The 20,048-nt window shown below is 42.5% G+C and overlaps 1 protein-coding gene across 3 annotated transcripts; it reads right to left on the bottom strand.

The window, feature by feature from the left end:
* Positions 1-3,996: 3,996 nt before the first annotated feature.
* On the bottom strand, positions 3,997-14,567 carry LTO1 (LTO1 maturation factor of ABCE1). 3 transcript variants are annotated; one of them, XM_085897970.1, is made up of 5 exons: positions 14,308-14,567; positions 10,369-10,474; positions 9,720-9,796; positions 8,943-9,060; positions 3,997-4,440 (listed from the first exon to the last, which is right to left on the bottom strand). In XM_085897970.1, exons 1-5 carry the CDS (start codon positions 14,379-14,381, stop codon positions 4,378-4,380), a joined length of 438 nt encoding a protein of 145 aa, XP_085754096.1. In that variant the 5' UTR covers positions 14,382-14,567; the 3' UTR covers positions 3,997-4,377. The 3 variants fall into 3 exon arrangements, with proteins under 3 accessions (XP_085754096.1, XP_085754111.1, XP_085754105.1); XM_085897985.1 differs by lacking the exon at positions 9,720-9,796; XM_085897979.1 differs by lacking the exon at positions 9,720-9,796 and having other exon boundaries at positions 14,287-14,566.
* Positions 14,568-20,048: the final 5,481 nt, after the last annotated feature.

Here is a 20,048-nt window from a genome sequence, read left to right as displayed (position 1 = left end):
GAAATTCGTGAATGTACTGTTGATGTTACTGGGTTATTAAGTTTGCTTCCGATCTATGGTGGGTACTCTCTATAAAATTGCCGAAGTTCATTGAAGGAGGAGAAAGAAAACGTGCCACCAAGTTTGACCGCTTCCAGAGGTTTGTTTTTTATTTAAATGTGTCTGGTAATTGTTGTTTTTTTTAAATACCTATGTGTATTTTAATATAACTGTCATGAACAAAAAAGGGTATAGTAATAAAGGTAAAAAGCAAAATATAACACGTGAAATGGCAACTTTGGAATGCATCCCCCACTTACTCCATTAATTCTTATGAGAAAAATTGCTTTGATTTTCATCATTTTGATATTCGTCGCACTTTTCAGGAATGTATCCCCGAAGTAAACCGGGGTCTGATTGACTGTACATACACCATTCAAATTGTTTGTTTTTAAAAAGTAGCATTAAACTAATATATATATATATATATATATATATATATATATATATATATATATATATATATATATATATATTGTTACGAATTTGGAAACCATGAGCACTCAACATTCAGGTCCCAAAGATCAGTTATATCGGTAAGTATGTGTTTGTAGTCAGGGTCCCGTCCCTTTGCTTCATGGGTGATTAAATGTTTGTGCGCTGCAGAGTTATTTTGATAGTCAGGGTTTTCTTTTACATTTTCAACTACAACAACAACACCTTCGCCTCGCTCCATCCTGATGCCACAACGCTCGCGGTGGGCGGAGTTCAATGAAGGACTTGGCGTCTCTCTCGACCAATCAGAGAGATGCGAGCGAGTTTGCCATCGTTCATCCAATGTGAGCCAACGCAGGACAATATTACTCATTTTCCTGTTTGAGGGGCGCTCTGCCGTGACGCTCGCCACGCCCCCCCCCCCGTCCAATCAGCGGACTTGGCACCCCTTTTGGCCAATCACAGGGACAACGAGCGGATCGCGTGCCAAAACTGTCCAGTAAGGGGGGGGGTTAAGAGAGGGAGTACCCTCCCCCCTGGATGGGGAGTGAATTTATCGGCGCGATCCGACTGGGAGCAGTTGGGGTTTGCCTGCCGGATCGTATCTGATCGCCTCGCCTTGCCTGCTGGTGCTCGCTGCCTTGTCTGCCCTCATGTTGGTTGGTGTCCGTCCTTGGTGCTTGGAGTGGCATCGTTGTTGAGGGTTCGAGTCCTGCCGAGCCAGAACGCCGAAGACCGCACGAGGCGGACAGGTCCAAGCTAGCTCTGGTCTCCAGCTCACCTTTGCTCGAGCTGGAGGTCCTCAATAATGACCCAACGGGGTCCATTTCTGGGTGTGTGTGTGTGTGTGTGTGTGTGTGTGTGTGTGTGTGTGTGTGTGTGTGTGTGTGTGTGTGTGTGTGTGTGTGTGTGTGTGTGTGTGTGTGTGCCTGTGTCTGTGGGTCCCATCTGATAAGTAGAGACTGTTAAGTGCCTGTGTTCCTTGTATATTATTTGCCTTGCCATATTCGGATAACTCTGCCCTTACGTGCTCCCCTCGTTTCCCAATTATTGTTGTAAATAAATTCCCCTTTTGTTGAATGTACCAGCTCGTTTCTGTGTTTCTTTCATTGGCTTAGCATGGTGCGTGTTGGGAAATAGCGAAGCAGCAAATTGTTCATTTCGTCCAGCGCAGCTCTGGTAACTCCGCTCGGTTACGCCGGATCCGAGCCGTTACCTGCGACTCGGATTGGACAGAATCGGCCGAGGGTGTGGTTCCCCGGGAGTTACACTGCGTGGGTATTTAGGTATATTGAAATTGGCAATTGACCCTATCCCACGTGGTCGACCTATTGGCAATCTTCGGTCCGATAAGGGACCTGTGACCTTTCGGATTTATCTGAAAGGTACGACCTAAATTCCGGGTGTTCGGGGAGCCGACCCTACTGCTCCCTCTAGCGGTCGTGCTCGCCACCGAGACCCTGTCCCACAACAATATCCCGGCCACACAACAATATTTTCATCATCAAAATGTATCGCAATGTGTACAATTAAAAAAACAATTTAAATTGTTACGGACCCCTTCTGCGTGTGTGCCCGGCAGCGAGGTGCCACTGTAAACCCAGTGTTGCATGGAGGGGGTCCTCAGCTTAACATTTCAGCTGAAGGCCAGAACACTCACCGATGTATAGACCTGTCTAGAACACACCGATCCGACAGTTTGTACTCGAGTCGGGAATGAAACCCGGACGATGTAACTCGCTGATGAATGCGATACGTCTGAGCTATCATGTCAGCCCCAGAAGTCATTAGAAGAAGAGGAAACCCTGATAGCAACATGAAAGTGCCTTCAATACTCATGCTATTGAAATTAAAGCAAAGCATTTTAAAATGTTATCAAAAAAGGTGTCAAAGCCAAAGGGTTGCCTTAATTCCTGTACTGCATTAAGTACAATTGCAAGGCGGTGCAACCTGTCTTATGTGTTTTTTTTTTTTAGATGAATCATTTACTTTGCCCTAAAAACATGACGGAAGAACTTGCACAGCAGCGAGGATAAGAAGTACAACAACAGGTGTGGTCTTTGGAGTTGTACAACATCACCATCCGCTGGACCTATAATGGGTTGACCAAAGCACGAAACTGCTTTCTCTGGCTGGGTATCAACCCATGGAACATTCCTTTACCTTGTCGAAACAATATTTCATCTCTTTGCCTTTCTCATGTACAAATGATCAGCATTCATCCACAGTACCAGAGGTGTTAAATTTAAGAAACTAAGGATTTCTTGGATATAAGTTGGCAGCGCAGTGATTGCATTTTTCACACTTCAATGCAGACAGGTTAGTGGTACTTTACCATCTTCAAGTGTTGCACCTCCTGCTCATGCTACTTTCTATCTATTCGTGTTTAGCTTGAGATTTGCATTAAAATGGTTATGTTCTTGTGTTGTTGCAGTCTTAGTTGTTTGGTGGTGTTATGATTGGAGTGTTCCCTCCGGGTCTGGGAGGTCGGTGGTTGAAACCTCATACGAGTCATACCAAAGACCTTAAAAATGGTACGTGCTGCTTCCATGACATCCAGCATTTAAATGGCTAAGCGCACAGACAATCCCCATAGGTCAGCATCCATGAGAACTGAGGAGGAAATTCCTTCGAAGAAAATGCCTCAGTGCGGTGAGAAAAGTGACGCCATTGTTGTAACGTCATTGGTACTCAGAGTACCCCAGGAAGTGAAGGCACTTCCTCCAAGGCTGTGCTTTGCCTGTCCAAGTCTTGTGTTGTTGTTGTGTGTGTGTGTGTGTGTGTGTGTGTGTGTGTGTGTGTGTGTGTGTGTGTGTGTGTGTGTGTGTGTGTGTGTGTGTGTGTGTGTGTGTGTGTGTGTGTGTGTGTGTGTGTGTGTGTGTGTGTGTGTGTGTGTGTGTGTGTTAGGGGGCAGCTCCACTACGAGCCTTCGATGCTGGATAAAAAAAATTGTGAAGTGTTGGAAGTACAATAATGAAGATGTAACTTTAGTCTGCTCTATTCCCATGCAATGTAACTAAGCAGAGCCAGCATTGCATCATCATTTCCAACACAATGCTCTTCATCATAATGACAAAGGGATGCAGACCACAAACTGATCCTGGTCATCACACACACACATATATATATATATATATATATATATATATATATATATATATATATATATATATATTTTTTTTTTTTTTTTTAATTATTATTTATATATTTATATTCAGCACCCTGATGCTGTTTTTCATTGTTTAACAATGGCACAGCCAGGCCACTGATGCAGCGTCCCCACAAAATCAAGGCAGGAAGATACAGTCCACTATTGTACCTGCATACAACGGCAGACTCTTTAAACGGTACCGTAGCATCTTTAAGATGCAACAGCGAATGCTGGCATCCAGGACAGGGGGAGCTTAACCTTGCGAGCAAAGGTCGGCCTACTCATACATGCTGGGTATAGGACAGCCTAGAATTAAATACATGAGTGCAATCCCTCCGAGCAATCCTGTCAACCCAACCCTAATGCAGGACTTTCAGGTAGAAATGTAATATCAGATTCATAGCTCACTGCATTACACCCCATGAAGCATTTAGTAAACTGCCACATTGTCACAAAATCGAAAACATCGTTTCCGCAGCATTGAAGAGAATCAAAATGATTGATGCCTGATCTGTGGTGAAATGTATACAGCTGGGCCGAAGTAGGACATGGGGGTGGGGAGGTGGAAAAGAACCAATCAACAAACACAAAGTATGTGACATAAGAGGTACGAGTAGATATATAAATAAGCATAGGGTGGGAGGAGAATTTAACACTTGTAACATGATCATTCGATAAACGGTATGTCACTGCACATGTCCTTTGGGAAAAAGGCCAGCGAAGACCTTTAACCTGAAACACGTACAGCATATCTAAAAAGCAATACTTGAAGCAGCTGGGTCGTCTGAAGGTTGAGTGCCAAGCAGTGAGCACACCTGAAAATGTATGGAAACTTGTGAAAATCCACAAAGTGTGGCGAATCATTCCACAAAATGTAAAATAATGGATTATTTCAAGGGATATTTATCATAACAAACCGTCTAGATTCGTGATGGTGAAAACAATTATCTTCACAACATAGTCACGATGCTGGCGGTTAGGTTGATCCCCCGACCACCTAAATTATGATGACGGGCGGTTAACACCGCCAGCACGGATAGCCGAGCGGTTTTCCTTAGGATGTGCGGGAGTGGCAGGGCACGACGGTGGAGCGAGTCGCTCCGAGCGACGGAGGCACAGATGGATGCAAAGGGGTGGGGGGCAGGGGGGGTATACTCGAACCCCACAACAAAAATACGCACACAACTTAAAATAACCACGGGAATTTAATGACAATAGAAATATTTACAAGAGTAATTCAAAAGGTAATGATATCTTTTAATGAAGGTAATGGTAATGTCAAATATCAAAAGGTAATGGAGTAAATAAATCCGAAAGTCAAGGCACCTCCACACCGACTGAAATACAGACAAGGGGAAAATGAAAAAAAAGCAAATCCTCCCATTATTCTGGCACTTAGCTTGGTCCAGTGATGGTCTTTATGGAACCTGGAATCAAGCTGCACATGTAGGCGCGTGCAAAATGGCGCCAAGCCGCTGTCTCGCAGCGGGAAAGACGTACGTCAGGAGATTCGTGAGAAAATATTCAACACCAAGGCTCAGAAATCCCGTACAGCTTCTTTTCACGAGCGAATATGCCAACCGTTTCTCTCTTGCACCCAGTCTGTTCACAACGACCGCTCACACGACGAGACGATTTCTGAGACCCTGTGATCAGGCCACGAGGCACGCTCTCCTTCCCTCCTCAGAAACGTGCACACTTCACGGCTCAGCTGAACAGTCAATGGCTCGGGTCTTGCTCAGTACGTGAGCCAATTCACCTCAGCATGAATACGAGAATTGCGTCTTCTTCATGCGTTGAAGGAAAGCCAGCTGGAAAGCCTTGTTCTTATGGGCTATCTCCTAACTCCGCTCTCTCTCGACCGCATGCGTCCCTTACTCCGCACTCGTGTGTTCCTCATCTCTCTGACGTCACACCGAAAAACCGTCCACCTCCGGGGCGTGGCTTTCTTACATCAAACCCAAGAAGCCTCTCTGTCTGGGAGTCACAGGGGAGCAATTATATACTGGGGGAACTTATCCTTAATCCCTACCTAATTAACACCGCACCACCCCCCCCCCCCCGTGTGGTGACATGTAACACTTAAGCTCACAGTTTCCCTACTTAATTACATCGAGATGTCTCCTACACGTCCACGGACCAAACAACTCCATTCAATCCTAACTTTCCTATTAAATTCCTCCATTTACCCCTGCAACTGTGTGTGTGTGTGTGTGTGTGCGTGTGTGCGTGTGTGCGTGTGTGCGTGTGTGCGTGTGTGCGCGTGTGCGCGTGTGCGCGTGTGCGCGCGCATAGCGTTTTCTTTGATTTTACTGAATTCCATACCCCTGGATCAATTTCCACCAAATTTTGCATACATGCTAGGGATGGATACCCAGGGTCAGGTCTTAAGTACACAATCTGCCCCCCCCCCCAACCCACAAACTCTCCATATGTTTGTATGTGTATGTATGTCTGAAAATCAAGAAACTGACCTCAAACAAGGAAATGAGGCCACTTGGTCCATCACTGCTGTGGTGCACATACATTTTTGCTGCAGCTATATAAATTAATCTTCTTAATGGTTTACTCATCTAAATAACTTGAGTTGTAGGAGACATAAATAACCTGATCTTGTCTGTGTGTGTGATATATATTGATACGGTTGTGGGGGTATGTTGAGGAATTTCAAAGCAAAGTTAGGAATGTATAGAGTTGCTTAGTCCGTGGACATGTAGGAGACATCTCAATGTAAATTAAGTAGGGAAACTGTGAGCTTAAGTGTTACTCGTCACCACACAAGGGGTGGTGCTACTGTGTTAGACAGGGATTTCGGCCAATTTCCCCCAGTATGTAATTTCCCCATGACCTTTTTCTACGTTTTTGAATTTACAAGACAGCAATAAAATTATGTTCTTATCACAACAACAACAATAACAGAGCTGCACGTCTAAGCAGGCGAGAAGCCCCGCCTTCCCGGCTTTATACCAGCAAGTCACGCCCACGGGGCTTATGATTGGTCAGTGTGACGTGAGAGAGGGGAGGGGGGGCAGGTTCGAAGAGCGGACAGAAGTTGGGAGAACACGGTTGGCGGAGAAATGTGGCTGAGATAGAAGTCTCGTTTTTGCTCTCTCAGCATGACAAAATGGATGCGCGATTCTCGTATTCGTGCTGGTGAATTTGCAGCGTGCTGGGCAAGATGCCAGTCATCGACGGTTCGGTTGAACCGTGAAGTGTGTACGTTTTTGAGGAGGGAAGAAGAGCGTGCCTTGTGATCTTATCATGGGGCCTCAGAGATCGTCTCATCGTATGGTCGAGGAGGAAGGTGGGCGATCGTTGTGCGCAGACCTCGTGTAAGAGAGCAACATTCGGCATATTCGTTCATGAGAAGCCGCACGGCAGTTGGTGAGCCCTGGCATTGAATACCACCTCACTAATTACCTCACGTACGTTTCCCACCTAGAAAGCGGGTGCCATTTTGAGCACATCTTCCCGCGCAGGATGGCTCGATCGCAAAGTTCAATGGAGACCATCTCTGGACAAAGCTAAGTGCCAGACTAAAGGGAGGATTTGCTTTTATTTCATTTTCCCCTTGTCTGCATTAAAGTCCGTGTGTAGAAGCTTTAATTGATCTCACGCTTTATTATTACATTTTGACTTATTACCCTTGTAAAGATTTGATCTATTTTCATTAAATCCCCATGTTTATTTTAAGTTGCTGGTGTCCGTGTATTTGTCATGGGTTTGAGTATAAACCCCTTGTGCTGTGCTTCCGTCTCCCATTGTACGTGCAACTGTCTCCCATTCCCCTCCCGCGGGCGCCATAATCTCTGAGGATCACGTGTTCACCTCTAAAGAAAACCGCTCGGCGATCCGGCCTGGTCGATGTTAGCCACCCATCCACCCCAATTTGTTCGGGGGAATTAACCTAACCACCATGGCCACGACTGAGTGTGATTATGTGTGTGTGTGTGTGTGTGTATGTATATATATATATATATATATACACACACACACATATATATCACACTCAAATACACTCGGGTTTGAAGGCTTCATCATGTTTTAATATACAAGATATACGAGAGATGGACCTGTACCTACAATCTGGTTGGACCATGTGAAATCAGAGCCTCCACTTAATAGAGCAATGATTCCTCAAGTTGATGTGGTAATCCAAAATAATGTTAATATAATTATTCATAAGGATACATCAATAACAAAAAGGCTCAACCTGAGGGTTGATTTATCTCTACAATTAGTACAAGAAAATGCTCCTTGCTAAAGGGAAAAAAATAATGGTATCAACTGCAGGATGGTTGAGGTTAACCACCATTCCAAACGATTATGTTCGCACCTCCGGTTAGAATAGATGCGAACCCGAACTCTCCCCCACGCCCTCTACATTTTCAGCAGTGTTTGTAATTGTGCTGCTCCTCCAAGCTTTATCCACCACAGAGATCACAAGTGACATCACTTGGTAAAACTAATCTATATGCATCGTCGTGTGCTCATCTCTGAGAAATCAACCCATTTTGCCTTTCCTCTTTTCCTTCATGAGAACGATGCAAAATCTTTCAGGTCCAAAAAAATGAAGTGGCCTGGAAGAGTAAACAGCATTATAACCAACAGTCAAACTATTATATTGTAGACTATTGCTACTCAGCAGTGGTTGAAATGATGCATTCGGGTTTCATTAACACATCAGACTAGCGCAAAACCCATCCATACGGATAGGTTAATGCCCCCCAGGATTACGGACGGATTAATGCCCCCCAGGATTACCTATCTGTTCATCTGTGAGCACATCTCAAAAAGTTGTGGACGGATTCGGCCAAAACTTGGTGAGCAGGTTGCGTGTGTGTGACAAAGACTACTCAATTCGATTTCAGTGAAGATCCAGATTTGGATCCGGATGAGATAATTTTTTAAGTGATTCTTCACATTTGAGAGATTGGACCAAAAACGATAGAAACCATGATAACGCATGAAGTTGTGGACGGATTATGACAAACTAGTAGATGAGTTGGGTCGGTGACAAGAACAAGCCGATTCGATTTTGGTTCAGGTCGAGATGCAGATCCAGCCGACAAGTGGGATACAAAACATAAACTGCTCACCCTGGCAGAGGTATGCGCTCTACACGTAAATTGTTCACTCTGGTGGAGGTATGCACTCTACCAAGTGCCGTTTTAGATTATATCTGGAATCCAAATGATAATTGTTCGCCAATGCCTTCCTGTACAGTGTACACGCACCCAACAATCCAAAAGTAGCTGTTGCTCAAAATGAAGATGTAAACCGATTTAAAATTAAATGCACAGCATTTGTGCCAGACCTGTTTAAATTTCCCCCGGATCTTTTCCAAGTGGTCCTGCAGGAGGGGGTTCGCTGCATCGTGTAATGGGAAGTTGCAAATCATGAGCAGCAATGAGTCCAGCACCTTCAATCTCCGACTATAAACAGACATGGAGCAAGAACAGATGAAAATCAAATAAATAATCCCATCAATCATTAAATCCACCCAAACATGGACATTGCTTCACAAAACAATATGACTACTACTACTACTGACTACTTTAATGGACCCAATTATTCACACCATCTTGTGGGACCAGCTGCGAAATGTTTTCTGACTCAGTCCTTCACAAACCTGTTAACTAGGCCCGATGTTCGACTGATGGCGGCAGGAATTTGGAATTTGTTCAGGGTGCTGGCGATAATAACCAACTCTTTGTGAAACACCATGGGATTTTTAACATCCACCAACAACCTGTGCTGGCAGACGGTGCCCCAACTTCACATCCCACCGACAGACGGCGCACACATTGAAGCCTCGCCCTGCTTATGAAACATCAGGGTGGCAGTTTATAGCTGGGCCAAGATTCAAACGCAGGATAGACAGCTCACTCAGAAGGGAGTGCATTTATCCCTAAGCTATCCTTCCAGCCAACACGAAGCAATCTGAACATCACATTTAAAAATAAAAACAAAAATCACAAAAATATTTTATCCGTCATAAACACCAGTGGCATAAATAAAGTATCAAAGGGCAATCAATATACAATCTACACTTGATGCACTTCCATCGAACATTCACCACTCCTTTACTTACCTTGTCCTCGGATTTTCAGTGTTCTCCATCTGCAGCAATGCTTTCCAAGTCGCAGCAAAGCCATGGCAATATGATACCTGCACGGATGTTTCAAATGTCACCAGTATTTAATTCTGCATGATCGTTGGACTTGGTAATTGGAATTGCAGAACAACTAGAGCGAAGTTGATGGAGCGCCATCGCAAATCCCCACGCGTCCAACCTCAAGCAAGGTTGAAAGATTGCGAGAGGTTCCACTAGTAAATGGCCCGATATAAAAATTTAAGTTAAAAAAATATAAAAAAAAACCCTTCCATATTTCATGCATCCCTCAATGTTAATCGCATGGGGTCGGGGCCAACATGATACACCTTCTTGCCATGTGGTGATCATAACTACCAAGTTTGGTGAATTCCCGCACAACCGTTTAGCACGAGATAGTGTGACAAACACACACACACACACACACAGACAGACAGACAGACAGACAGACAGACAGACAGACAGACAGACAGACAGACAGACAGACAGACAGACAGACAGACAGAGCCGATTACATTATCCTCCCTTTTTTCATTTTCTTTTATTTATTTATTTATTTGTTTTTTTTTTAATAAACATGGAGATAATGATCCCACTTTCAAGAAAAGCCATAAAACAAAGGTCCCACCTCTGATGCAAGTTTGGCTCCTTCAATCGCTCCGAGATGTTTGCCTTCTCGTAGTCCCTGCATCTCTCCAAAAGACCAGCCTTCGTGAAAACCATCGCTCCGAAACCTGCAAATGAACATCAGCAGTTCAGACCTTTGGGATTTATTTAAAACAATAAAAACATCAGCCAATGGGAAATCATCCTGGAAACAAATATTTTCTCCTGAAGGTGTGTCCTCATAAGAAAACTTCCACGATTCACAATGATATCAGTCCAAGTGATATACTACTCAGTCATGAAGCAGCCTCCAAAATAAATAAATAAATAAATAAACAAACAAACAAATAAATAAATCAAAATTGCAGCAGCCCTCTTTCTTGGAAAAAAAAACATTGACGATAATGAAAGCATTAAGAGCCAATTAAATGAGCGAGGTGTTTGCATTGCTTCTAGTAAGAACAGTGGTCTTGTTAAAATGAAAAGATATATTCTGTGGACTGATCGTTCTATCAAAAATCCATTACATGAGGTCACTTTGGATCCAGTCCCTCCAAAAGTTTAAAAAAAAAAAGTGCATATTAAATAAATAGATGGTCCTGCAGTGTTAGGGGAGCCACTTAGAGCATGAACACGCAACTACTTTACACAACAGATAAAATGCACGCACAGGTGACGACAAAACTTAACTCAGCATGTGAGGTACGCTCAAATCGACATGGCAACTGGCGCAAACACAAGAGGTCGCAGTGGATAATGACCTTTAACATGCTTCAAGGTGGGCTTGAGAAGGTTCAACACTGGGAAAGATAAGGCTGGCAGATTGGCCTCGATTGTCGGCCTGGAGGTATTCACACTTGCCTCTGAGCTTTCGAGCCTGGGTTTGAATCTCGGCACAGCTACAAACTGTCATCCCGTCGTTCATACGCAGGGCGATTCATCAATGTGTACCGCCCCTCGGATGGACGTTAAACGGGCTTCACACCTGCCAATATTAGCTGCTGGACGTTAAAGATCCCACAGGCGAGCTGTCGCCGGCACCGTGAACAAGTTACAAATTATCGGCCTAACCGACACGGGGCACCGCATCAGCAGCACTGCCAAGCCCACAGCCGATGATGCTCCTCACGGCCTTGTGCTGCTTTTGTAACTTGGTAGCCTCAAAACGTATGTCAAGGCCAACGTGTGGTATCTTCAAACACTGCCCACATTCTGAAGGAGCTGCACAAACAAATTTGGGGCAGCGAGGTGCTGCGGTTGAGCCGTGAAAGGATGGCGTGCAAACACACAAACACTTCAAAATATGTATATAGACACATTAACACGAGGACATTCAAAAGGGAAGTTTACACAATTAACGCTAGAAGGGCACTCGGTACAGCGCATACCTCCGCCACGTAACGCCTGATCCACGAGAACATACCGAGCCCGATACAGTTTTTTAGATATCTTGCTGTATAATCGTTTTTGGCCAAATCTCTCAATGATGAAGAATCACTTTTAAAAAAAATGAAATAATTCCCGTATCCAGATCCGTATTTTCACCAAAATCGAATCGCTTCGTCCTCGTCACACACCCAACCCGTTCTCCACCAGGTTTCGTCCGAATCCGTCCACGTTTTGAGATATCCTGTTCACAGACAAACAAAAACAGGTGAAAACATAACCTCCGTCCACCTTGGTCGTGGCACCTGCCAAAGGCGACCCGTGTTAATAGTCGATTTCCATGTAGTTTAAAGCCGGTTGTCACACATTCTTCCAAGCAGTGGGTGAGCTTCTCAATACCATCAGAATCGTTTTTGAAGAGGGGGGAGGGGTGGGGGGGGAAACAAAAACGTTTTGAATGTCATAACACTTCACGTCTCCATGTCAGCAAAAACAATGCTCATATTACAGTGGATGTCGATGTACCGTATGTTGGTGCTGCCAAAGCAGTATCTTGGCTCGGAATAAACTAGGTGGTTTGCCATTGCCTTCCAGGCATTGTTTAATAATACCGTTCCTTTCGTGCCGTAAAGGCACATCGGAGCTGCCGAGGCGATTTCATTGGCAAGGAGTTCAGTCCTGGACGGGTCGCCACTCCGACGCAGGTTACACCGAATGGTAATTACCCCAGAACACTGGTACACATTACACCGAACTCGGAAGGATGACAGGCTGAGTCAACCCCACCTGGTGTTAATTCAACGGCAGACAGGGGCTCAAACTCAGGACTCTCAGGTCCCAAGAAAGTCACCTTAACCGCTAAGCCAACACCAGGCTTTCCAGGCATTGTTCACCCATACATTATCCTTTTTTAAAATTCTGAGCATCAAACAAGGAAGCAACACGTGACATTTTTAAAGGTCTTCGGAAAGACTCAGCTATTACATCACAAAGTCTGGTGTCATAATTGGGATGATCCCGCGGATTCCCAAATAAAATAATAAAATATTTAAAAATAATAAAATACTGTTACGAATTTGGAAGCCTTGTGCACACAGACAGACAGCAGTCCCCAAGTTTAGTTATATCGGTAAGTGTGTGTATGTAGTTCGGGTCCCCGACCTGAGTCTAACGGGAATTACATGTGTGCGCTGCGGAGTTTCTTTTACAACAAACCTCCTTCACTTCACTTCGCACACCGACGCCATTGCACACGTGCGTTCGACCACGTAGTGGGCGGAGATTTTCATCGCCTCAGATCGAGACTCCACCCAGGAAGGCAGGGGTGTGCCCCTTGTCCCATCACGCCATAGAGGGCGACTTTCCCACGACACCCCAGCCAATGGGGTTGAGATTGCCACAGAGAGCGACTTTCCCACGACACCCCGGCCAATGAGGGTGAAGATCGCCTCAGATGGCGATTTTCTCACCCCGAAGGAAAAAGGAATAAAAGAAATGCCAGGCTGGGAGCGTTGGTCGTCTTGGGTGTCACGGATCTTGGTGCTGGCTGGTTCGTCTGGTCCTGGGTCATCTCTGATCTTCTCCTTGGTCTTGGTTGATTGGTGCGTGGCCCGGTGGAGTGTGCGGTCCCTGGTGCTTGGCGCTGCATGAAAGCTGCGAGTTAGAGTCCCATCACACGACCAGATCGTCGTACACCGCACGAGGCAGACAGGTGCAAGCCAGACCATGGCCTTCGGCTCGCCTTTCCTTCCGAGCTGGAGGCCTCAATAAAGGCTGGCTGGCCCAGTTCGTGTGTGTGTGTGTGTGTGTGTGTGTGTGTGTGTGTGTGTGTGTGTGTGTGTGTGTGTGTGTGTGTGTGTGTGTGTGTGTGTGTGTGTGTGTGTGTGTGGTGTGTGTGTGTGTGTGTGGTGCCAGTCCGTTAAGTAGAATTGTTTAAGTGCCTTGTACATACCCGCATTGCTTTTAATCGGTTTAACTCTGCTCTCTGTCTCCCCCTCCCTTATAAATAAACCCCTGTTAAATGTACCAGCTCGTTTTCTGTGCTTTCCTCCATTGACCCAGCAAGGTGCGTATTGACGAATAGTAAAGCCGTTCGTGCCGTAAATTGTTCATTTGGTCCAGCGTGGCTTTGGTAACTTCCGCTCGGTTACGCCGGATCTGAGTCGGTGATAGCGACTCGATTCAGACAAAGTCGGCCAAGGGTGTGGTTTCCCCGGAAGTTGGACGGCGTGAGTACTTAGGTAAATTGGAGTTAGACAAGCGGACCCGATCTCACGCCGTCAAAATATTGGCGACCACGGTCCTCTAAATGACCCGTGACGTTTCGGAGTTGTCCGAGAGTCACGACCTAAATTCCGTGTGTTTGGTGGGAGACGGCTCCACTGCTCCACCTCGTGGTTGTTTATCGCCCCCAACCACCCGGCCCACAACACATCTACAAATTTGTAACAACGACAGAGTTCGTTGACTGTATAAATATTAAGGTACGTCGTATGTGCAAGACCTTAGTAAACGTGACAAATGTTAAATAAATAAATAAAAACAAACCATTCACCTGTAACTTCATCATCAATACCTTTCATCTGCCATGACGATCGCGTCGAACAAGTCACCACTCGCCCCTTGCGAGCTTTCCGTCGCATCGGCCATTGTTCAGGTCAATGAGGACACGCTCTATGGTGCCTTTAAACCCCAATCAACATCATATCATCACCTCGAATTTATCCGCCAACGTTCACCAACTTCAACCCGTTTTTAGCTTGATCAACTCGTCTCCTCTAACGGACGCGGCCATCTTGACCGGAAATACGTCACGCCGACGTCACGCAAAATATATTAATTAACGGCACAAATTTTAATTTCGAATTCGGTTTATCGACGTAAACCGTCGTTGTCCGTCAAAATGTGAATAAAATAACAAAATTAAAAATCGTTTTGCTGCGTCGACTGTTATCGACTGCTGTTTCTTGCCATGGCGTGTCGTGCGCAGCGACCGCAGCACGTGACCATCAAAGAAAGCGCGCGAAGAGGAACGAAATTTGAAGTAAAAATTCTCGTCACGACATCACACTTGTTTATCAAATCGTTGTGTTTTATTGCTTAATAAGGCGAAACGGGAATTTAATACGTACACGGATTTTAACCATTAAATTTATATCACAGCATCCAAATTTAAACTGTGAGAGTGGTCACTTGTGTTGGAGTCGGTGCACATTTCAGCTTGATGAAAATAATTAGGCAACGCATCATCTGGTCCACCTCGGAATAACTACAACGAGGGCTCAACCACACACTTAAATTACCGATAGTGGGGGTTCTCCAGCGAGAGAGGCGACAAGATAAGGACATTTCTCCACCACATTGAGAATCATGCATTCATCTGTGCAATGCATGGAAATTTTGCCAAGTTAGCTCATTTTCGACAACTTCAATCTCTTTGTGGATTCTCATCGGAGTGGTTAGAGAGCATCTGTTCTGAATCTGGGAGGTCGAAGTTTCAAACCCCGTGGGAGTCATACCAAAGGCTTTTCTAGCTTAAAAAAAGGCTCTTCTGCCTTTTTTTTAAAAAGGCTCTTCTAGATAAAAAATTAATAAAAATAAAATAAAGAAGCCTCTTCTTGCTTATAAAAAAGGCTCTTCTCGCTAAAAATAAATAAATAAATAAATAAAAGGGCTCTTATGACTAACAAAGGCTCTTCTAGCTAAAAAAAATAAAATAAAATAAAATAAAATAAAACAAAATAAAAGGGCTCTAATGGCTAAAAAAAAAAAATAATAAAAGGGCTCTTATGACTAACAAAAGCTCTTCTAGCTAAAAAAAAATAATAATAAAATAAAATAAAATAAAATAAAAGGGCTCTTATGGCTAAAAAAAGGGCTCTGCTAGCTAAAAAAATAAATAAGTAAATAAAAGGGCTCTTATGATGAACAAAGGCTCTTCTAGCTAACAAAAAAAAAATTCTTTTCAATTAAATATAAAATGGCTCTTATGGCAAAAGAAAAAAAGGCTCTGCTGGCTAACAAAAACAGAAAAGAAAAAAAGGCTCTTCCAGCTTTAAAAAAGGCTTTTCGAGCTAACAATAAATAAATAACGAAATAAATGGGCTCTTATGACTAAAAAAAGGCTCTTCTCGCTAAAAAGAAGAATATAAAACAAAATAAAAGGGCTCTTATGGCTAAAAAAAAAAGGCTCTTCTGGCTACAAAAAAGGCTCTTTGAGCTTAAAAAGGCTCTTCTGGCTAAAAAGAAAAAAGAAAAAAGGCTCTTCTCGCTAAAAAGAAGAAAATAAAACAAAATAAAAGGGCTCTTATGGCTAAAAAAAAAGGCTCTTCTGGTTACAAAAAGGCTCTTCGAGCTTAAAAAGGCTCTTCTGGCTAAAAAGAAAAAAGAAAAAAGGCTCTTCTAGCTTTAAAAAGAAAGGCTTTTCTACCTATAAATAAATAAATCAATAAATAAAAGGACTCTTATGACTAAAAAGGCTCTTCTAGCTTTAAAAAGAAAGGCTTTTCTAGCTAAAAATAAATAAATAAAAGGGCTCTTATGACTAAAAAGGCTCTTCAAGCTTAAAAAGGCTCTTCTGGCTAAAAAGAAAAAAGAAAAAAGGCTCTTCTAGCTTTAAAAAGAAAGGCTTTTCTACCTATAAATAAATAAATCAATAAATAAAAGGACTCTTATGATGAAAAAGGCTCTTCTAGCTTTAAAAAGAAAGGATTTTCTAGCTAACAATAAATACATAAATAAATAAAAGGGCTCTTCTGACTAAAAAAGACTCTTCTAGTTAAAAAAAAGAAGAAAATAAAACAAAATAAAAGGGCTCTTATGGCTAAAAAAAAGGCTCTTCCAGCTTTAAAAAGGCTCTTCTGGCTAAAAAAAAAAAAAAAAGGCTCTTCTAGCTTTTAAAAGAAAGGCTCTTCTGCCTTTTTTTTTTAAAAGGCTCTTCTAGATAAAAAATTAATAAAAATAAAATAAAGAAGCCTCTTCTTGCTTAAAAAAAGGCTCTTCTTGCTAAAAAAAAAATAAAATAAAAGGGCTCTTATGACTAACAAAGGCTCTTCTAGCTAAAAAATAAAATAAAATAAAATAAAACAAAATAAAAGGGCTCTTATGGCTAAAAATAAATAAATAAATAAATAAAAGGGCTCTTATGACTAACAAAGGCTCTTCTAGCTAAAAATAATAATAATAATAAAATAAAACAAAATAAAAGGGCTCTTATGGCTAAAAAAAAAGGCTCTGCTAGCTAAAAATAAATAAATAAATAAAAGGGCTCTTATGACTAACAAAGGCTCTTCTAGCTAAAAAAAAAAAAAAAAATTTCAATTAAGTATAAAATGGCTCTTATGGCAAAAGAAAAAAAGGCTCTGCTGGCTTAAAAAAGGCTCTTCTGGCTAACAAAAACAGAAAAGAAAAAAAAGGCTCTTCCAGCTTTAAAAAAGGCTTTTCGAGCTATCAATAAATAAATAACGAAATAAATGGGCTCTTATGACTAAAAAAAGGCTCTTCTAGCTAAAAAAAAAAAAATTCAATTAAATATAAAATGGCTTTTATGGTAAAAGAAAAAAAAAGGCTCTGCTGGCTTAAAAAAAGGCTCTTCTGGCTAACAAAAACAGAAAAGAAAAAAGGCTCTTCCAGCTTTAAAAAAGGCTTTTCTAGCTAACAATAAATAAATAACGAAATAAATGGGCTCTTATGACTAAAAAAGGCTCTTCTCGCTAAAAAGAAGAAAATAAAACAAAATAAAAGGGCTCTTATGGCTAAAAAAAAGGCTCTTCTGGCTACAAAAAAAGGCTCTTCGAGCTTAAAAAGGCTCTTCTGGCTAAAAAGAAAAAAGAAAAAAGGCTCTTCTAGCTTTAAAAAGAAAGGCTTTTCTACCTATAAATAAATAAATCAATAAATAAAAGGGCTCTTATGACGGAAAAAAGGCTCTTCTTGCTAAAAAAAAAAAAGTAAAAAATCAAAAATAAAATAAAAGGGCTCTTATGGCTAAAAAAAAAATAATAATAAAAAGGGCCCCTCTGCCTAAAAAGGCTCTTCTCGCTTAATAAAACAAAGGCTCTTTCAGCTAAAAAAAAGTTGCAGAGGCTCTGCATATTTAGCATGAGGTTAGCAGAGTTACAGTCCCCTACATCTCCGTAGGATTGTATTGCAAGTGAGGGCCAACAAGCCTGAAACAGTTTCGGACTCATTTGGGCTGTGGAGGGTGATGGACTGGTCTATAAAATTGAGAATCAAATTTGTTTTTCCTGTAAATATCATCTCGGTGGCAAGAATCATTTATACAGGCTTTTGTTTTTTGCAGATTACAGGCTTTTGTTTATTTATGCATCCGGTGACGAAGTCGCCAGTGGCATTATGTTTTCGGGTTGTCCGTCCATCCGTCCGTACGCACGTACATCTATGCACATTTTCTTTGTTTTCTCTGCAACTGCTTATCTGATTGACACAAATTTTTCGCCATTTATGCATGCACACATGTAGAATTTTTTAATGATAATTATGATGTCATAGGTCACATGGTCTGGTAGCCATCTTGGATTTACCCAAAAACCTTAAAAAATCTTCTCCAAAACGGCTGGACAAAGAGGGGAAACTTCACACAAGTGTTTCCAAAGCCATGGGTGTACAAGTAGCACATAGCAAGTACTCCTCATGGGGAATGAGTGTGGTATTTTTTATGATGTCATAGGTACCTTCGTTATGACATCATAATTGCATACATAGAACGCCACATCCGGTCAGTAAAAAAAAATTGAGGGTCATCTTGAGATAAAATGGTCCACAAATTTTTTTGATAATGTCATCGGTCATGTGATTCGGCAGCCATATTGTTGTTTTTTTCAAAATCCTTCAAAAATCTTCTCTGAAATGGCTGAAAAAATCGAGATGAAACTTTACATGTATGGCCGACTCATGAGCAACAAAAGAGCCACACATATGACATCATCGGTCACATGGTTTGGCAATCATATTGGATTTATCCTAAAACCTATAAAAAAAAACACCACTGAAAATAAGTCCTGGCGAGGATTTGCAATATTTGATTGCTCTTTTTCTTGTCACTCATACACTTCCTTGGAATTCCCTTAGTGTGCATGCAAAGTTTCAGGCTGCTAGGTTTCATGGTTTTGGAGTTATGGAGGAGAGACACACACATATACACTGATATACACACACTGACACACACACACACGCACACACACACACACACACACACACACACACACACACACACACACACACACACACACACACACACACACACACACACACTGACATTTATTAGTCGAGATTAGGGAGATAATGGCATCCTTCCAATCTCTATCGACGGTGATCCTGATGAAATGGACTTGCTGAATAATATTTGCAGGTGTGTCTAAAGCTCACGTTTGACTTCAAGAATCTGGGGTGAATCCCATCTGGTTCCAGCATACTTGTAAATCTGAAGTGCATTAATATCAGCAACAAAATGCTTTCCTTTGTAAAAAAATTTATATCGGAAAGCTGATCAACCGCCTTCCTTTGTTGTGGCTCTGGAACATCTTGTGGATCATCATTTGGGAATACTTTCATATACTGCAGAATACAGTACTTCAGTCACATGATCACAAATTATTTCCTAACTTCTGATTTGCTGGAAGCAACTCCAAAACCTCGTGGGATCTTCTTTCACACCTGTTGCTAATTGAGTAATTGCTGTTCATACTCCTCGTGTCCTGTCTCATCTTTCTTGTAACTACATTAATAGGCTATATTAAATACACATTTTTGTATAAGTCAATATTAGGGTGTTTGGATTCCCAGGAATTAATGAGTTGCACCTATAAATTTTGTGCTTGCAAGATATGGGTCCTTTTCAAGCTCTGCTGTTATTTATGGAAGCATAACCTTATTGTAGATATGGGCATACCGCATTTGATTTGGGGACATGTTTTTCCGTTGCTAATTGCATACGAAATCGCAGGACTCCTGGGCCTGGGGCCATCTCTTTGTCTAATTACTCAGCTAATCAATGGCAACCAAGGTGTACCTATGGGATTCAAGAGTAACTCCACACATGGCTTACTGACTTCCTCTATACCCGTAGCCAAAGTGTGGCACACAACAGAATCCTTTCATCTCCTCTCCCTGTCAAGACTGGAGTGCCCCAAGGCAGCGTTCTGGGCCCAGTCCTATTCCTGATCTTCATCAATGATCTCTCGAACTCTCTGGAAATTCCCCTGTTTTGCTGATGACTCCACTCTGTGCTGTGAAATCCCTCATCCTTCAGACAGGCAGGCTGCAGCTTCTTCCCTCTCTTCAAACCTTGAAAAAAAATCA

This window comes from Eptatretus burgeri, chromosome 1 (assembly GCF_056783735.1).
Source record: "Eptatretus burgeri isolate ZD-2024b chromosome 1, Ebu_testis_v1, whole genome shotgun sequence".
NCBI classification, from domain to species: Eukaryota; Metazoa; Chordata; class Myxini; order Myxiniformes; family Myxinidae; genus Eptatretus; species Eptatretus burgeri.
This window is presented reverse-complemented; position numbering and strand designations above follow the sequence as displayed.

Coding starts and splice junctions, on each gene's coding strand:
- LTO1 (XM_085897970.1), bottom strand. CDS start 14,381: ATGGCCGATGCGACGGAAAGCTCGCAAGGGGCGAGTGGTGACTTGTTC. Junction 9,061..9,719: donor ACTGAAAATCCGAGGACAAG/GTAAGTAAAGGA, acceptor GTCTGTTTATAG/TCGGAGATTGAAGGTGCTGG. Junction 4,441..8,942: donor TCCGGGGGAAATTTAAACAG/GTCTGGCACAAA, acceptor ATACATTTTCAG/GTGTGCTCACTGCTTGGCAC.